At 42.1% G+C, this 17,393-nt stretch overlaps 2 protein-coding genes across 3 annotated transcripts in view; one reads left to right on the forward strand and one right to left on the reverse strand.

Moving 5' to 3' along the window:
* Window positions 1-6,280, reverse strand: part of LOC120935783 (extensin-like) — a 12,901-nt gene extending 6,621 nt beyond the window's left edge. Inside the window, exon 1 of the mRNA XM_040347843.1 lies at window positions 6,206-6,280. Within this exon, the coding sequence (XP_040203777.1) occupies window positions 6,206-6,280 (75 nt within the window). The remainder of the gene's footprint in view (window positions 1-6,205) is intronic.
* Window positions 1-17,393, forward strand: part of TRERF1 (transcriptional regulating factor 1) — a 179,704-nt gene that overhangs the window by 7,279 nt on the left and 155,032 nt on the right. The gene's annotated exons all lie outside the window — the stretch shown is intronic.

Here is a 17,393-nt window from a genome sequence, read left to right on the forward strand (position 1 = left end):
TGGACTGGCCCAATTTTCCTGTGCATTGCAAAAAAATATACACATTGTTTTTTAACCCCCCCCCCCCCCATCAAAAAATAAAATAATGTGTGTTGTATCTGATGACGTTGGGGTCCCGCCGACTCCTGCATATTGATTTTGAATGTTTTTTTTTTTTACTCCTGGTCCACATGAGTATATTGGGGGTTTTTTACGAAAGCAAAATCCACTTTGCACTACAAGTGTACTTGAAATTGCACTAAAAGTGCACCTGGAAGTGCAGTCGCTGTAAATCTGAGGGGTAGATCTGAAACGAGGGGGAAGCTCTGCTGATTTTATCATCCAATAATGTGTAAGCTAAAATACTGTTTTTTATTTTCCTTGCATGTCCCCCTCGGATCTACAGCGACTGCACTTCCAAGTGCACAGTGGATTTTAGTAAATAACCCCAATTGTGTCCAAGGACTTCTAACTTTCTGGCCATTCCACAAGGGTCACGATCAGCATGGAGTGTGTATCTCCTCCCTGTATTTCTATGGGTTTCCCCTGGGGACTCCCGTTTCTTCACAGACCTGAAACTTGTACCGATATTGGTGTATGCTCCATCGGACATTTGCTGTCGGAATTTCGACAAATGTTTGAGAGCAGGTTCTCAATTTTTCCGACAGCAAAAGTTCTTGTCGGAAATTCCAATCATGTGTATCCAATTCCGACGCACAAAAATTCTACGCATGCTCAGAATCTATTTGACGCATGCTCGGAATCATAGTACTTCATTTTTCTCGGCTGGTCGTAGTGTTGTACATCGCGCGTTCTTGGCGTTCGGAATTTCTGAGCAACATTTGTGCGACCGTGTGTATGCAAAACAAGTTTGAGCCAACATCCGTTGAAAAAAAATCTACGGTTTTGTTGTCGGAAATTCCGATCGTCTGTACGCGGCATAAGCGTGAAAAACGTGACCTCCGTTCTATATACATTGGCTAAATAATTTCGAAAACAGGTGTTATGTTGTGTGTGTCTGGCGTTCAGTGGTGGGGCTCATTCTCATGGGCATAAGTAAAATACTCATATCTAGGCTGGATATGATCTGTATTACTGCTTGCCAATGATTGGATGATGGAAGTCAGCGTAGATTCCCTGCATTCAGTAAGCTGAGGGGAAGATTCCTTTAGTAAATCAACTATTTTGGCTATAAGTGACCTGTGTTCAGATCCATAAAAAAAAGTCCAGATCTAATGCCGCGTACACACGATCGGTCAAACCGATGAGAACGGTCTGATGGACCGTTTTCATCAGACCAAACCGATCGTGTGTGGGCCCCATCGGTTATTTATCCATCGGTTAAAAAAAAGCAATCTTGTTTTAAATTTAACCGATGGATACCTAACCGATAGAAAAAAAAACGATCGTTTGTAGTCACGTCCATCGGTTAAAAATCCACGCATGCTCAGAATCAAGTCGACGCATGCTTGGAAGCATTGAACTTCATTTTTTTCAGCACGTCGTTGTGTTTTACGTCACCGCGTTCTGACACAATCGTTTTTTTAACTGATGGTGTGTAGGCGCGACGGACCATCAGTCAGCTTTATCGGTTAACCGATGAAAACGGTCCATCAGACCATTGTCATCGGATGGACCGACCGACCGAGCGACGTTCTTTGCACCCGTGTGTGTGAGCGCTTAGGCCAAAGTGGACGAGAGTGAGAAAGATGTCGTGTTTTAATTAGATCTATGGAGAATCTGGAGAGAGAAAATTAATGTGAGTTTACTTTGTCAGCAAATGGAAGCCATCCATTACAATGACAGGGATCATATAACACAATACACAGCGCTTGGGTTCCATATATTAGACAGGCGGGGAAATGAGGCCGAGCTGAGAAGATTTATATTTTAACCTTGGGATTAATCATGTGTGTGCACATAGGAATTAGTATTGTGTTTGCATATACATATACTATATCTTGTATATGTTTACAGGCAATGTGTATAATCAGCTATGTATGAAATGGCTATGCATGTTATATATATATATTCACATACATACAGTATAAGCATTGTAGTAAATACCAAGGTATGTTACTCATGTTTTTAAATTGCTTATACTGTATGTAGGTGAATATATATATATTATATAAAAAATCAGCCATTCTATAGAATGCATAGGAAATGTATGAAATGGTGAATTTCACACATTGCCTGTAATATCTATCTATCTATCTATCTATCTATCTATCTATCTATCTATCTATCTATCTATCTATCTATCTATCTATCTATCTATCTATCTATCTATTTATATATAGATATATATAGATAATGGGGGCAGATCCACAAAGATATTGCGCCGGCGTATCTCTTGATACGCCGCGTAATTTCAAATTTTGCGCGTCGTATCTTTGTTTTGTATCCTCAAAACAAGATACGGCGGCATCTCGGCTCGATCCGACAGGCGTACGTCTTAGTACGCCGTCGGATCTAAGCTGCAATTTTTCGGCGGCCACTAGGTGGCGTTTCCGTCGAATTCCGCGTCGAATATGCAAATTAGCTAGTTACGGCGATCCACGAACGTACGTCCGGCGGCGCATTTTTTTACGTCGTTTGCGTTCGGCTTTTTCCGGGGGATAGTTAAAGCTGCTGTTATGAGGCGTACTCAATGTTAAGTATGGCCGGCGTTCCCGCGTACAATTTTGAATTTTTTTACGTTGTTTGCGTAAGTCGTTCGCGAATAGGGATTTGCGTAGAATGACGTCACCGTCGTGAGCATTGGCTTGTTCCGGGTTAATTTCGAGCATGCGCACTGGGATACCCCCACGGACGGCGCAGTTCAAAAAAAAATGTTGTTTATGTCGGGTCACGACGTATTAACATAAAACACGCCCCCATACATCCATTTGAATTCCACGCCATTACGCCGCCAAAGATACACTACGTCGACGTAACTTACGGCGCAAATTCTTTGATGATTCGAAAAAAAAAGAATAAAGTTACGACGGCGTAGTGTATATATATATAGAGAGAGAAAGATATATATATAGATCTCTTTCTCTCTCTCTCTCTCTCTCTCTCTCTCTCTCTCTCTCTCTCTCTCTCTCTCTCTCTCTCTCTCTCTCTCTCTCTCTATAGATATATATATATAGAGAGAGAGATTACAGGCAATGTGTGGAATTCACCATTTCATACATTTCCTAAGCATTCCATAGAATGGCTGATTTTATACATTGCCTGTTACATGTTATACACACACATATCATAAACACACATACACAATTATTTTCAGCTTACAAAGATTGTCCCGGTAATTTTTGGTGAGGGGAAAGGTGGGGGTGGGTTGCGACACTGAAATATTCAGTGGAATGAAATGATGGGACATAGTAAATCGAGTTGAATGTGCCTTTCACTGAACAGTCACTGGGGGGTGACTCAATTACTGCCACTTGAAACACATATACCAGGAAGATTCCCCCGCTTCACAAATTTGCCCCTAAGTCCCGGAACGCACACTATCTGCATCTGGGGCCGCGCGGATCTTGCCAAATTTTACCATGCGGCCGTGTCCATGCAGTCGCTGTATATGCGTCCACCTCTGTACGCTGCCTGTACGCAGCTCGGGGCGGATGAAGGTGCAATAGCAAAAGCAGCTTGAAAACAGCATGGGGTCCAGCGCCCCTCTGAATCAACCCTAATGGTTATCTACTTATAACGGCAACCCAAAAATGATGTACTTATTAACCCTTAACTCTACCTGAATCCCTACACTTAACCAAATGTAATGGGTTAACCTCCCTGGCGGTATGATTCTTTCAGAAAAAAGGTGCTGAAAGCGGTACCATTATTTGCAAGGAAATTTGGCGTTTTATACTGTAGGCCTGTAATTTTTAGGAATAACTCACTTAAATCTGACCAAACAAGAGTCTAGTAGGCATCCCGGGTATGAATTTTTTTTAAAAACAAAATTATAAATTATAATATAATAAATAATTATAAATAATTATAACAAATAATAATATAATTATAATAAAAATTATTCAATAATGTAATCAACTCAAAATCACTGAAATTTGCTCTGTTGCAGAATTGTCGCTGTCATTACTTTTATTTTTTTTATGACGAATTTCCCCACAAATCGCTATCGCCCAATTCTGAAAGTGATTATAATTTATTATCGCTATTTTCTAGCTGATCAAAAACCATTTTTGACATAAAGGGACACTTTTGGTTGCTATGGACAATCTACAGTTTGCAGGCAGAAAAAAAGGTTTTTATTATATAAAAGTACATGTAGGACACTGGGAAGACCACTAGGGACAAGGGGGGGTGTATTTTTTACATACAGTACTGTAATCTATAAGATTACAGTATACTGTATGTAATGTGTTTGTTTACGTTTTTGAATTTGGCGCCGTTCTCTGCCCCCATGCGTCGTAACGTCGCAGGGAACGGAGATCGGCGGCACAGGAGGACGCTGTGTGAATCGAACGAGGACCCGCTCGCTCACACAGCGCGGTGACATCGCTGGATCCAGGGACAAGGTAAGTAAACAGTGCACGTGGATCCAGCGAGGCGAGCCCGAGTCTGACTCGGGGTTACCGATCGCAGCACAGAAATCTAACCCCTAGTCAGACACCGCCAGGGGGGTTAATACTAGTGGCGACAATACTATTGTGTTGAAAATGCTAATTTACAGTGTCTAAACTCTCTTTGTGTTCCAAAATGTGCCCAAAATTGTCTTGTCCTATTCACCCCCCCCCCCATAAATCAGTATAGGGTCATAATGGTAAAATGAAACTTAAAGGAGTTGTAAAGAAAAAATGTTTTTCACCTTAACCACTTAAGGACCTTGGGTGTTTTCCAGATTTGGCATTTACAAGACTAAAACATTTTTTTTTGCTAGAAAATTACTTAAAACCCCCAAACATTATATATTTTTTTCTAACACCCTAGAGAATAAAATGGCGGTCATTGCAATACTTTTTGTCACACCGTATTTGCGCAGCGGGCCTTACAAGCGCACTTTTTTTTAAAAAATTCACTTTTTTGAATTAAAAAATAAGACAACAATAAATTTGGCCCAATTTTTTTATATATTGTGAAAGATAATGTTACGCCGAGTAAAATGATACCCAACATTATTTTTTTCTCGTCGGGAGTCTCAATTTCCTCGCCGTGTTTCTCGTCGGGCTGGTTTACGGCGAGAAACGCGTTTGTGTGTATGCTTAGAAACGCACGCATGCTCAGAATAAAGTATGAGATGGGAGCGCACCTTCGGTAAAAGTAGCGTTCGTAATGGAGATAGCACATTCGTCACGCTGTAACAGACTGAAAAGCGCAAATCGTCTCTCACCAAACTTTTACTTAACATGCAGTAACATGAGATTAGTAAAAGCAGCCCCAAGGGTGGCGCAAGTGGAATCAAACTTCCCCTTTTTAGTGCCGTCGTACGTGTTGTACGTCACCGCGTTTGAGAACGACGAGATTTTGTCTTGACAAGGAACTCGTCGAGGAAACCGATGTTTCTTTTACGTCGAGATTCTCAGCCGTGTGTACGAGGCCTATGACTCGGCCCTGCCCCCTGGCACCTGCGTCATTGGATTTGATTGACAGAAGCGGTAGCCAATGGCTGCGCTGCTATCAATCGATCCAATCAAAGACGGGACAAGGAGAGAAGGATGGCGGGGACGGGCCCACCGAAATTCGGGGCTCAAGTAAGTAAAATGTGGGGGCCGGGGGCCGGACACTGCAAGGTATTTTTTTCACCTTAATGCATAGGATGCATTAAGGTGAAAAAAACACATAGGTTTACAACCCCTTTAAGCTTTTATGATAAAATACGGAAGCTGATTGGTTTCTATGCAGAGCTTCACCAGATATTGCACTCTCGTTTTAGTAAATAACCCCCAAAGTCATTTTTTGTCTGCATTTTAGTGCATTGGGAGGCCCAGAGAAGTCAATAATGCAAATAACATTCTAGGATATATCGACGACAGATATTACCAAGTAATAGTGAGTGGCTGTTAACCCCATCCACTCCAAATCCAAAAATTCTAAAATGTGTTGAAAAAGATTGTCGACTCACAAAGGAAATTCTTGTTGACAACAGACCTGCCTAACACTACAAAAAATGCACTTCTGTGCACGCACATAACCCTAAGTGGAAAATCCCTTAAAGTGCGGGATTACATTGAACTAAACTTTCACTAATTTCCCCCCCTCTCAGCTGCATACTTACCTCTGTTACAGAAGTGTAGCCTCTCCTAATGCCTAGCCTGTGCACATAGCCCCCATAGGCATGAATGGGCCACATATTGAGGCTCGGTAGATTATTATAGGGCAGGCTGTAGAGGAGGAGGTTGTGGTACGGAGATAGGTAAGTAAATCGGGTGGGAGTGAGTTACTGAAAGTTTAGTAAAAAGAACACCTGTCCTTTAACTACTTGCCGACCGCCCACCGTCGTTATACGTCATCACTTTGAAGATGGATATCTCGGTAACGGCAGCAGCTGCTGCCACAACCGAGATATTCATCTCTTCAGTGGGCGGTCCTGTCAGCGATAACGGCGGTCTCCGTGGCGGAATCGCCGATAGATCGCTGTTATCGGTGGCGGGAGAGGGCCTCCCCCCCTCCCGCCGCTCTCCCGCGCCCTCCGCCACTTACCGTAGCCGTCGGTAGCGGCGGAGGAGATCGGGACCGTTCGGCAGCTGTGTGGGGTTGCGAGTGAAGGAAAAATCTCCTTCACCTGTCCCCATAGCTCTGCTGGGCGGAAGTGACGTCAAATTTCCAATTTTTTTTTTTTTTTTTTGCATTTAAGCCTAAATATGAGATCTGAGGTCTTTTTGACCCCAGATCTCATATTTAAGAGGACCTGTCATGCTTTTTTCTATTACAAGGGATGTTTACATTCCTTGTAATAGAAATAAAAGTGATAATTTTTTTATTTTTTTATTTCAGTGTTAAAAATTGTAAAATAAATAAAAAGAAATACGAAAACCCCCCCAAATTTTTTTTTAAAGCGCCCCGTCCCGACGAGCTCGCGCGTAGAAGCGAACGTATACGCGAGTAGCGCCCGCATATAAAAACGGTGTTCAAACCACACACGTGAGGTATCGCCGCGATCGTTAGAGCAAGAGCAATAATTTTAGCCTTAGGCCTACTCTGTAACTCAAAAAATGCAACCTGTAGAATTTTTTAAACGTCGCCTATTGAGATTTTTAAGGGTAAAAGTTTGACGCCATGCCACGAGCGGGCGCAATTTTTAAGCGTGACATGTTGGGTATCATTTTACTCGGTGTAACATTATCTTTCACAATATATAAAAAAATTGGGCCAAATTTATTGTTGTCTTATTTTTTAATTTAAAAAAGTGTTTTTTTTCCAAAAAAAGTGCGCTTGTAAGACCGCTGCGCAAATACGGTGTGACAAAAAGTATTGCAATGACTGCCATTTTATTCTCTAGGGTGTTAGAAAAAAATATATATAATGTTTGGGGGTTTTAAGTAATTTTCTAGCAAAAAAAAATGTTTTAGTCTCGTAAACACCGACTCTGAAAAACAGGCCCGGGGCTAAAGTGGTTAATATGTGTGGCTTACAACCAAATTGCTGCATGTCCTATGTTTAGAAAAATACTTCACACAATAATACATGGGATTACATTGTGAGTGAAAATTCCCTATTTATTTTTACAGGTACTTATATAGAGCTGTCAGTCTATGCAGCGCTTTATATATTGTACATCAGTATACTGAAAATATTGTTTTATTTATTACAGGCACTTATATAGCGCTGCCAGCTTACACATCGCCTTACACATATATATTGTACATTCACATCAATATGCTGGAAATATAGTTTTATTTATTACAGGTATTTATATAGTGCCAACATTTTACGCAGCGCTTTACATATATAAACAAGTATTGTGGTGTGCAGGCTTACAAAAATGGTGCATGCATATTTTTTGGTGCATTGGGGAGCCCATTTAAATGAAAAGACTGTCTTTTCATTTAAAATCCAATGATGCAGGGGGCGGGGCCGAGTCCTGAGTTCGCCGGCGTGAGCGCCCCAAGGGAGAGCGGCTCTCCAACGGGGCACTCGAGAAGAGGAGGAGCCAGGAGCGCTGCTGAGGGATATCCAATACATTTTAGTCTACTAAAATCAAATAGGTTTAATTCAATTGTAATGCATTATTTAAACATTTCTACTAGAATTGCCAAACTTATTACGGTATATACTCCTGGAGTAAAAATCTATTAACATGTAGTGGGGATGGGGAAGTAAATGGGAGTGCTCAGGGCAGAGAACTGCTTTGGGGAGGCTGTTTTTTTACCCAGTGCTAAGCACTGCTACCTTGCTGGGGGGGGGGGAAACACTCAATGCGTGGTTTGCAGGACATTGTTCCAGAACTCCCAGGCAGCAGGCAGACAGAGGGAGCCTACATCTCTCAGCCAATACAGCTTGCCGATAGAGTCTGAGGGGTGGGGCTTTAACAGACAGGCGGAGCTCCGAGGAAAGCAGTTCAGGTGGGTAAACGTCCCCCTCCCCCTCACATTTTTGTTCCCTTTTCCCTTCATTGACGAAAAATTGGAATTGATTTCCATCATCGTTTTCATCAATTTATTTGATTCAGATTTGATTTTCGTTTTGTTTTCCTCACTAAAAACATGCCGCTGCCTAAAATAGTTTCATCTACGAAATTAACACTGCTATCTACCAGGAGTTTAATTCTAAAGCAATTGATTTTATAATCAGGGAATTCCTTTCTGAGAAGTAGAAGAGATAATAGAGGGAGGGCACCTTGGAGTTCAGTGGCCTTTAGTAAAGCAATCCATCTTGCAGTCTTGTATTGTTATATAGTCTACCGAGCTCTAATACTCGTACATTTTACAGCTCTTGGCGCAGAAGCCGTATAAATCCATAGACTGTACTGTACATATAAAAACACACATCCTGTATATTTCTGAAGCTTCATAGAGAACTTTGACCTGACCTGCCTGTTTCAAAGGTAGGAGATCTACAGTAACTTGTATGGATTTTACAGTAACTTGTATGGATTTTACAGTAACTTGTATGGACTCTACTTTACCTTGTATGGACTCTGCAGTAACTCGTATGGACTCTGCAGTAAATTGTATGGACTCTGCAGTAACTTGTATGGACTCTACAGTAACTCGTATGGACTCTGCAGTAACTTGTATGGACTCTGCAGTAACTTGTATGGACTCTGCAGTAACTTGTATGGACTCTGCAGTAAATTGTATGGACTCTGCAGTAACTTGTATGGACTCTGCAGTAACTTGTATGGACTCTGCAGTAACTTGTATGGACTCTACAGTAACTTGTATGGACTCTGCAGTAACTTGTATGGACTCTGCAGTAACTTGTATGGACTCTGCAGTAACTTGTAGGAGATCTATATTAACTTGTATGGACTCTGCAGTAACTCGTATGGACTCTGCAGTAACTTGTATGGACTCTGCAGTAACTTGTATGGACTCTGCAGTAACTTGTAGGAGATCTATATTAACTTGTATGGACTCTGCAGTAAATTGTATGGACTCTGCAGTAACTTGTATGGACTCTGCAGTAACTTGTATGGACTCTGCAGTAACTTGTATGGACTCTGCAGTAACTCGTATGGACTCTGCAGTAACTTGTATGGACTCTGCAGTAACTTGTATGGACTCTGCAGTAACTTGTAGGAGATCTATATTAACTTGTATGGACTCTGCAGTAACTCGTATGGACTCTGCAGTAACTTGTATGGACTCTGCAGTAACTTGTATGGACTCTGCAGTAACTTGTAGGAGATCTATATTAACTTGTATGGACTCTGCAGTAACTTGTATGGACTCTGCAGTAACTTGTAGGAGATCTATATTAACTTGTATGGACTCTGCAGTAACTTGTATGGACTCTGCAGTAACTTGTATGGACTCTGCAGTAACTTGTATGGACTCTACAGTAACTTGTAGGAGATCTATATTAACTTGTATGGACGCTACAGTAACTTGTATGGGCTCTACAGTAACTTGTAGGCGATATACAGTAACTTGTTTGGACTTTACAGTAACTTGTAGGAGATCTATAGTAACGTGTATGGACTCTGCAGTAACTTGTATGGACTCTACAGTAACTTGTAGGCAATATACAGTAACTTGTATGGACTTTACAGTAATTTGTAGGAGATCTATATTAACTTGTATGAATGATACAGTAACTTGTATGGGCTCTACAGTAACTTGTAGGCGATATACAGTAACTTGTATGGACTTTACAGTAACTTGTAGGAGATCTATAGTAACGTGTATGGACTCTTCAGTAACTTGTAGGAGAGCTGAAGTAACTTGCAGGAGAGCTACAGTAACTTGTATGGACTCTGCAGTACCTTGTATGAACTCTACAGTAACTTGTATGGATTATACAGTAACTTGTAGGAGATCTACAACTGCTTGTATGAGCTCTACAGTCACTTTAGGAGATCTACAGTAACGTTTATGGACTCTACAGTAACTTCTAGGAGAGCTGCATTAACTTGTATGGACTCTACAGTAACTTGTATGGACTCTACAGTAACTTGTAGATCTACAGTAACTTGTATGGACTCTGCAGTAAGGCTGCTTTCACACTGGGGCGCAGGCGGCTTCGGCGGTAAAGCAGCGCTTTACCGTAATTTTTGCGGAGGTATTCAGTCGCTAGCGGGGTGCTTTTAACCCCCGCTAGCTGCCGAAAAAGGGTTAAAACCACGCTTTGCTGGCGGTACGGCCGCGCTGCTCATTCCTTTCAACGGGCAAGAGCGGTGGAGGAGCGGTGTACACATCGCTCCTTCACCGCTCCAAAGATGCTGCTTGCAGGACATTTTTTAACGTCCTGCCAGTGCATTGCCTCATAAATCAAATCGTAAATCAAGTTTTTTTTTTGCAGATATTTTTAGGGGAAAAAATCGCCCAGCTCTAGGTCTAACTTGTATGGACTCTACAGTAACCACTACACAGAGCAGAAAAGTATAACACGTTTGTTGTTTTTAAACAACGAAAAAAAAACGAGATTTAGTATCACTTTAACATAAAGGGGGAGATTTACTAAAACTGGATCTGATGCAGCTGTTCATGGTAGCCAATCAGCTTTAAGTTTGAGCTTGTTTAATTAGGCTTGGACAATAAAACCTGGAACATGAGATGACACATATGGGGGTCTGAGAGAGCTGCACACCCTGTATTTGGTACTTGAAGAATAGAGGAACAGTTCCCCGTGTTTTTTTTTAGCAGCAAATAATTATTCAATATTAGATAAAATATAATGTTTTTAATGTGAAAAAGAGAAAAATAGCAAATGACACATGTACAAATGTTAAAATTTATAAGCTCTGGTAATTACAAAAAAGCGAATGCAAACGATGGTTTTGCAGGCAGATACGCATGTAGCATTGAATTTCAAGTCAAATCAATTTCAACGCAGTTTGATGCACGAAAAAGGCCCCAATGCATTTCGACATTTGGAATTCTAGGTCTTCCTCAGGGGGACATTATGACACTTCACATTTTTTTGTATCTTGTAATGATTATAATATATATGTATGGTACAATTACATTTTGCGTTATAACAAAAAACGTGCTAACATGTATTCAGTTTTGCATTAATTGCGTATTTAATCTTTCTGCCATGTGGAGTTCACTAGACCAGAGACTTTGTTAAAAAATAGTTCCGTATGGTCTCCCAAGGTCTGATGCTGGTCCGTGGTGGTTGAGCGCCTAACCCCATCCCAAGGGGAGGCAGGACCCACAAACCGCTGGGCTTGCAGAGTGTCACACTCCTGCAGGCCCCTTAGATAGACGAGAGGGGGGATGTACTGTAAACCCCAACACCTGAAAATTGTAGTTTTGATATAATTTAGTATAAGTTTTAGGTCACAGGCATTTATGATTATCACAGTGGGGGGGCATGAGAGGGTCCCTTTAATTGCGCTGCTGAATTATAGTTTACTATATTTAATATGCCTGGTTACTCTCTCCGGCGTGAGGACTGGTGGATCCATATCCAGTCCAAAACACCTTGTAGCCCAACCCCGGGCACCCAACATAAGTATCAATAACTCAATTCAATTTATATCAAACAAATTGGTAATTATGTATTATATATTATTTATTACGTATTTATTATATGTAGTTTGTGAGGGTTATGATGATTTATGAACATAATGGGATGAACAATAAAACCTGGATGCTGATTGGTTTCTATGCAGAGTACCACCATATTTTGCGCTCTCCACTTTTGGTAAATCTACCCTAAAGTGACATTATTCTCTATGAGAAAATCTTTTCACTGGAGTCAAATACAGCATAAAAGCCTGATAGGGTTCTTCTCACCCATCACGATTCTAAAACTAAAGGGAGGAAGTGCTGGTGGGGGTTGTGCTTCAACTTCAAACTTCCGTTTTGTGCGGCCTATCACTGGAAATGGTATTAGATCAAGTAAAAGTCACACAAGTCATACTATGAAAAAATATTATGCTAAATAATAACAGGCAAATTATGTAAAATGACAGAGGCCTCCCCCCTTGGTCTTGTGGCCTGTACCATGGCATAGACCACGTGACTTGCTGTCATCAGCTGGTTTCCTGGTCTTTTGTGGTGTCCTTTCTAGTGTGGTGAGCTACATACTAATAGGGAGCAGATCCACATTGGTAGATAAGTCTTGTACATGTATAGGAGTCCTGCGTCGCCCAATGTGTTCAGTTGTTTGTGTTGCCTGGCAATACGTTATCAGCAGCTCTACAGAGAAAAGCCACAAGGTGTCATAAGACCGAGAAAGAGAAGATGATGGCATCACCACAACCAGCCAGTGGAGACCCATAGTGGAATCTGTAGTGACCTCAACAATGGATGCTAAATGGCTGTATATATATAAAATGTATATTTTTTTTATTTTATTTACTGAAATGTTTCTGAAAAACCTTTTAAAATTAATAGGATCACTTGGTAATTTCCGCTTTAAATGGAATCTGTGAAGATAAAACAGGGCTACTGTTGCTGACTTTTTAACATGACCTTGTCAATCTGCAAAAAAAAATCCTAAATAATAACTCCCTACAATATAAAAGGTATTAGGGCTCCTCCACATGGGCCGCAGACTTTTCAGCAGTATGAAAAAAAATCTGCGGTGAAACCCTTTCAGTCCATAATTAAAGGGGAGTTCCAGCCAATATTTATGTTTATTAAAAGTCAGCAGCTACAAAAAGTGTAGCTGCTGGCTTTTAATAAACAGACACTTACCTGCTCCAGCGTTCCAGCGACGCGCCGGCCGGGGCTCCGCTCCTCTCCCCCCCTCCCCGGCCGGCGTCTTCATTGTCACTGTGGGCACCCGGCCGTGACAGCTTTTGGCTTCACGGCCGGGCACCCACTGCGCATGCGCGAGCGGCACTGCGCACGCGGCACGGCCTGGCGCTGCGCTGTTTGATTGGACAGGCGAACGCCTAGGACCTGTTACGTGTCCTAGGCGATCGCCTACAGGGAGGGGCTGCCAAAAGGCGATTAAGCTTAATCACCTTTGCAGCCCCTCGGTGGAAGGAGGAAGTGGGACAGGAAGTCCCCTTCTCCTGAAGCCCCCACTCCCCCCCAAAAAAAATTACATGCCAAATGTGGCATGTAAGGGGGTGAGGAGTGGGATAAGCGGAAGTTCCATTTTTGGGTGGAACTCCGCTTTAACAGCCAGTTTACTGGTGATCAGGAGGCGATAATGCCACCTCTTGCGCACATGTTTTTGTTTTTTTCCGGTGCCCAGGTGAATTTTTTTCTAGCCCAAATAGGGATTTCACATTAAACTGGGCAGGCTTTTTCAACCAAGGTGCCCAGGAACCCTGGGGTGCCTTCAGGTTTCTTCAGGGGTGCTTGGCAAAATTCCTATAAATATACCCAAAATTGTATACAAGCCAGCGAGTGGATCAAGCCTGCCTTTTAGTTACACAAAGCCGAAGGTTTTCATTGTGCTCCATTACAGAGAGATAATGACTTTTGGTATAGCTTTGTCCCCTGAACAAAAGTAAAGATCTACTAACGGCCAAAACTAAGGGACACTATTCTGTACTCCTACTCCTGGACCTCTCTGCCGCTTTCGATACGATTGACCACCCCCTTCTCCTCAAAAAACTCCACACCTTTGGTCTCCGTGACTGTACTCCTTGCTGGTTCTCTATCTACTTATCCAACCGCACCTTCAGCGTTACTTACAACTCTACTTCCTCCTCTCCTTTTCCTTTCTCTGTTGGGGTCCCCCAAGGTTCTGTTCTTGGACCTCTCCTATTTTCAATCTACACCTCCTCCCTGGGTCAGCTGATAGCCTCCCACAGCTTCCAATACCACCTTTACGCTGATGAAACTCAAATCTTTTTCTCTGCCCCTCAACTCGCCCCTTCATTCTCCTCACGTAACACTATTTTACTATCAGACATATCCGTTTGGATGTCCCACCACTTCCTCAAACTCAATCTATTAAAAACGGAACTTATCATTTTTCCTCCCCCACTTGCCTCTTCCCCTGATCTCTCTGTCAAAATTAATGGCACAACTATCAGCCCATCCCCACATGCCAAGGTTCTAGGAATAGTCCTGGACTCTGAACTCTCCTTTAAGCCCCACGTCCAATCACTGTCCTAATCTTGCTGCCTCAACCTCTGCAACATCTCCAAAATACGCCCCTTTCTAACCAATGACACCACAAAACTCTTAATTCACTCTCTGGTCATCTCTCGCCTCAATTACTGCAACTCCCTCCTCATTGGTTTACCTCGGCATACTCTATCCCCCCTTTAGTCCATCATGAATGCTGCTGCCAGACTCATCCACCTTACCAATCGCTCTGTGTCTGCTACTACTCTCTGTCAATCCCTTCACTGGCTTCTGCTCACCCAACAAATTAAATTCAAAATACTAACAACTATCTACAAAGCCATCCACAACTCTTCCCCCAGCTACATCACTGACCTAGTCTCTAAATACCAACCTAATCGTTCTCTTAGTTCTTATCAAGACCTCCTGCTCTCTAGCTCTCTAATCACCTGCTCCCATACACGTCTCCAGGACTTCCCCAGAGCCTCTCCAAGCCTATGGAACTCCTTACCCCAATCTGTCCGTCTTTCTCCTTCTCTATTAGCTTTTAGAGGATCCCCGAAAACCCTCCTCTTCAGAGAAGCCTATCCTACCCACACCTAACTGTATTTTCATTTTCTCCATCTGATCATCCCCCACAGCTACTGAGTGAGTAAGTGAGAAACTTATATAGCGCAACACATGCGAACTGAATCGCCTCTGGGCGCTTGGTATCCATTCCCTGGGCCCTCAGAAGAGATGGGTCTTGATCTTTCTCCTGAAGGCCAGGTGGTTTACCTCCAATCGGATGCTGGTTGGTAGAGCGTTCCATAGTCTGGGTCCTTGGACCACAAATCTTCGTTCTCCTTTGGACTTGTATCTGGCTTTGGGCATCTGGAGTAGATTTTGGTTGGTGGATCGCAGAATGCGATTGGTGTTGTGAGCTTTTAGTTTCTCGCATAGATAAAGGGGAGCATTTCCCAGAATACACTTGTGCGTTAGACAGAGAGCTTTGAAAGTGATTCTGTCTTTTACGGGCAACCAATGAAGGGATCTCAACGAAGGTGAAATTGATTCCCATGTTTTTTTCCCAGTCACGAGCGGACGTATTTTGAACGACTTGCAGACGAGTGATTTGGTATTTTGGGAGTCCAAGATAGAGGGCATTCGCATAGTCAAGTCTGGAGTTGATAAGTGTCCCCACCACGACTGCTATGTCTTTTTTTGGGATAAAGGGAGTGAGTCTGCGTAGAAGGCGCAGCAGATGGTGCGATCCGCTGACTACTGACCCTATTTGTGCATCCATTGTCATGTAGGTGTCGAAGATGACTCAGAGACTTTTGACTTTGGTGCTGGGGGTGATGGATTGACCCAGAATGGGCAGGGGCGTCCATGTTGTTGCGGGATGAATCTTCCGATTGGCCTGAAACAGGAGAAGTTCTGTTTTTGTTCCACTTGACCCTCCCTTCTAGACTGTAAGCTCTAACGAGCAGGGCCCTCTGATCTCTCCTGTATTGATTTGTATTGTAACTGTACTGTCTTTCCTGATGTAAACCGCTGCGCAAACTGTTGGCGCTATATAAATCCTGTATAATAATAAAGAAGTAACAACATATAGCTACATAGGCAGGGATATGAGACATAGACAAACCTACTAGAAAGAAAGGATTGTACGTACCTGTTTACATTGTTGCATTGATATCCTTTTTATTTGTTTGCTGCTGGTCTCTGCTGCCTTAAACTGACTTATTTCACCCTCAACAAGATAATATTAGTGTATAAAAAAATCCCTAAGAAAATCCCTTATATGAGAAATATGAATATCTGAAAACCCCAGCACTGTAGGCAGTTTATAACGGCAAACAGACTACTGTACTACTCTAAAAATATGTTCTTATTATGTCTGTAAGTTCCCACTTCCTAAGTTTAAAGCATTTCAACCCACACACCATCTTTTACTATGATGTTTTAAATATATGAACTGTAATTAAAGTATAAGGCAAGTCTACACTAAGACACTATATTGTCAAAAGTATTGGGACACGTGCCTTTACACGCATATAAACTTTAACCACTTAAGCCCCGGACCAAAATGCTGCCTAAAGACCCAAGGGGTTTTTACAGTTCGGGACTGCGTCGCTTTAACAGACAATTGCGCGGTCGTGCGACGTGGCTCCCAAACAAAATTGGCGTCTTTTTTTCCCCACAAATAGAGCTTTCTTTTGGTGGTATTTGATCACCTCTGCTGTTTTTATTTTTGCGCTATAAACAAAAATAGAGCGACAATTTTGAAAAAAATGCTATATTTTTTACTTTTTGCTATAATAAATATCCCCCAAAAACATATATAACATTTTTTTTTCCTCAGTTTAGGCCGATACGTATTCTTCTACCTATTTTTGGTAAAAAAAATCGCAATAATCGTTTATCGGTTGGTTTGCGCAAAATTTGTAGTGTTTACAAAATAGGGGATAGTTTTTTTTTTTTTTACTACTAATGGCGGCGATCAGCGATTTTTTTCGTGACTGTGACATTATGGCGGACACTTCGGACAATTTTGACACATTTTTGGGACAATTGTCATTTTCACAGCAAAAAATGCATTTAAATTGCATTCTTTATTGTGAAAATGACAGTTTGCAGTTTGGGAGTTAACCACAGGGGGCGCTGTAGGAGTTAGGGTTTACTTTGTGTGTGTTTACTAGTGTAGGGGGGTGTGGCTGTAGGAATGACGTCATCGATCGTGTCTTCCCTATAAAGGGAATGACGCGATCGATGCGCCGACACAGTGAAGCACGGGGAAGCCGTGTTTACACACGGCTCTCCCCGTTCTTCAGCTCT

The sequence above is a fragment of the Rana temporaria genome, chromosome 4 (assembly GCF_905171775.1).
Source record: "Rana temporaria chromosome 4, aRanTem1.1, whole genome shotgun sequence".
In the NCBI taxonomy this organism is placed as follows: domain Eukaryota; kingdom Metazoa; phylum Chordata; class Amphibia; order Anura; family Ranidae; genus Rana; species Rana temporaria.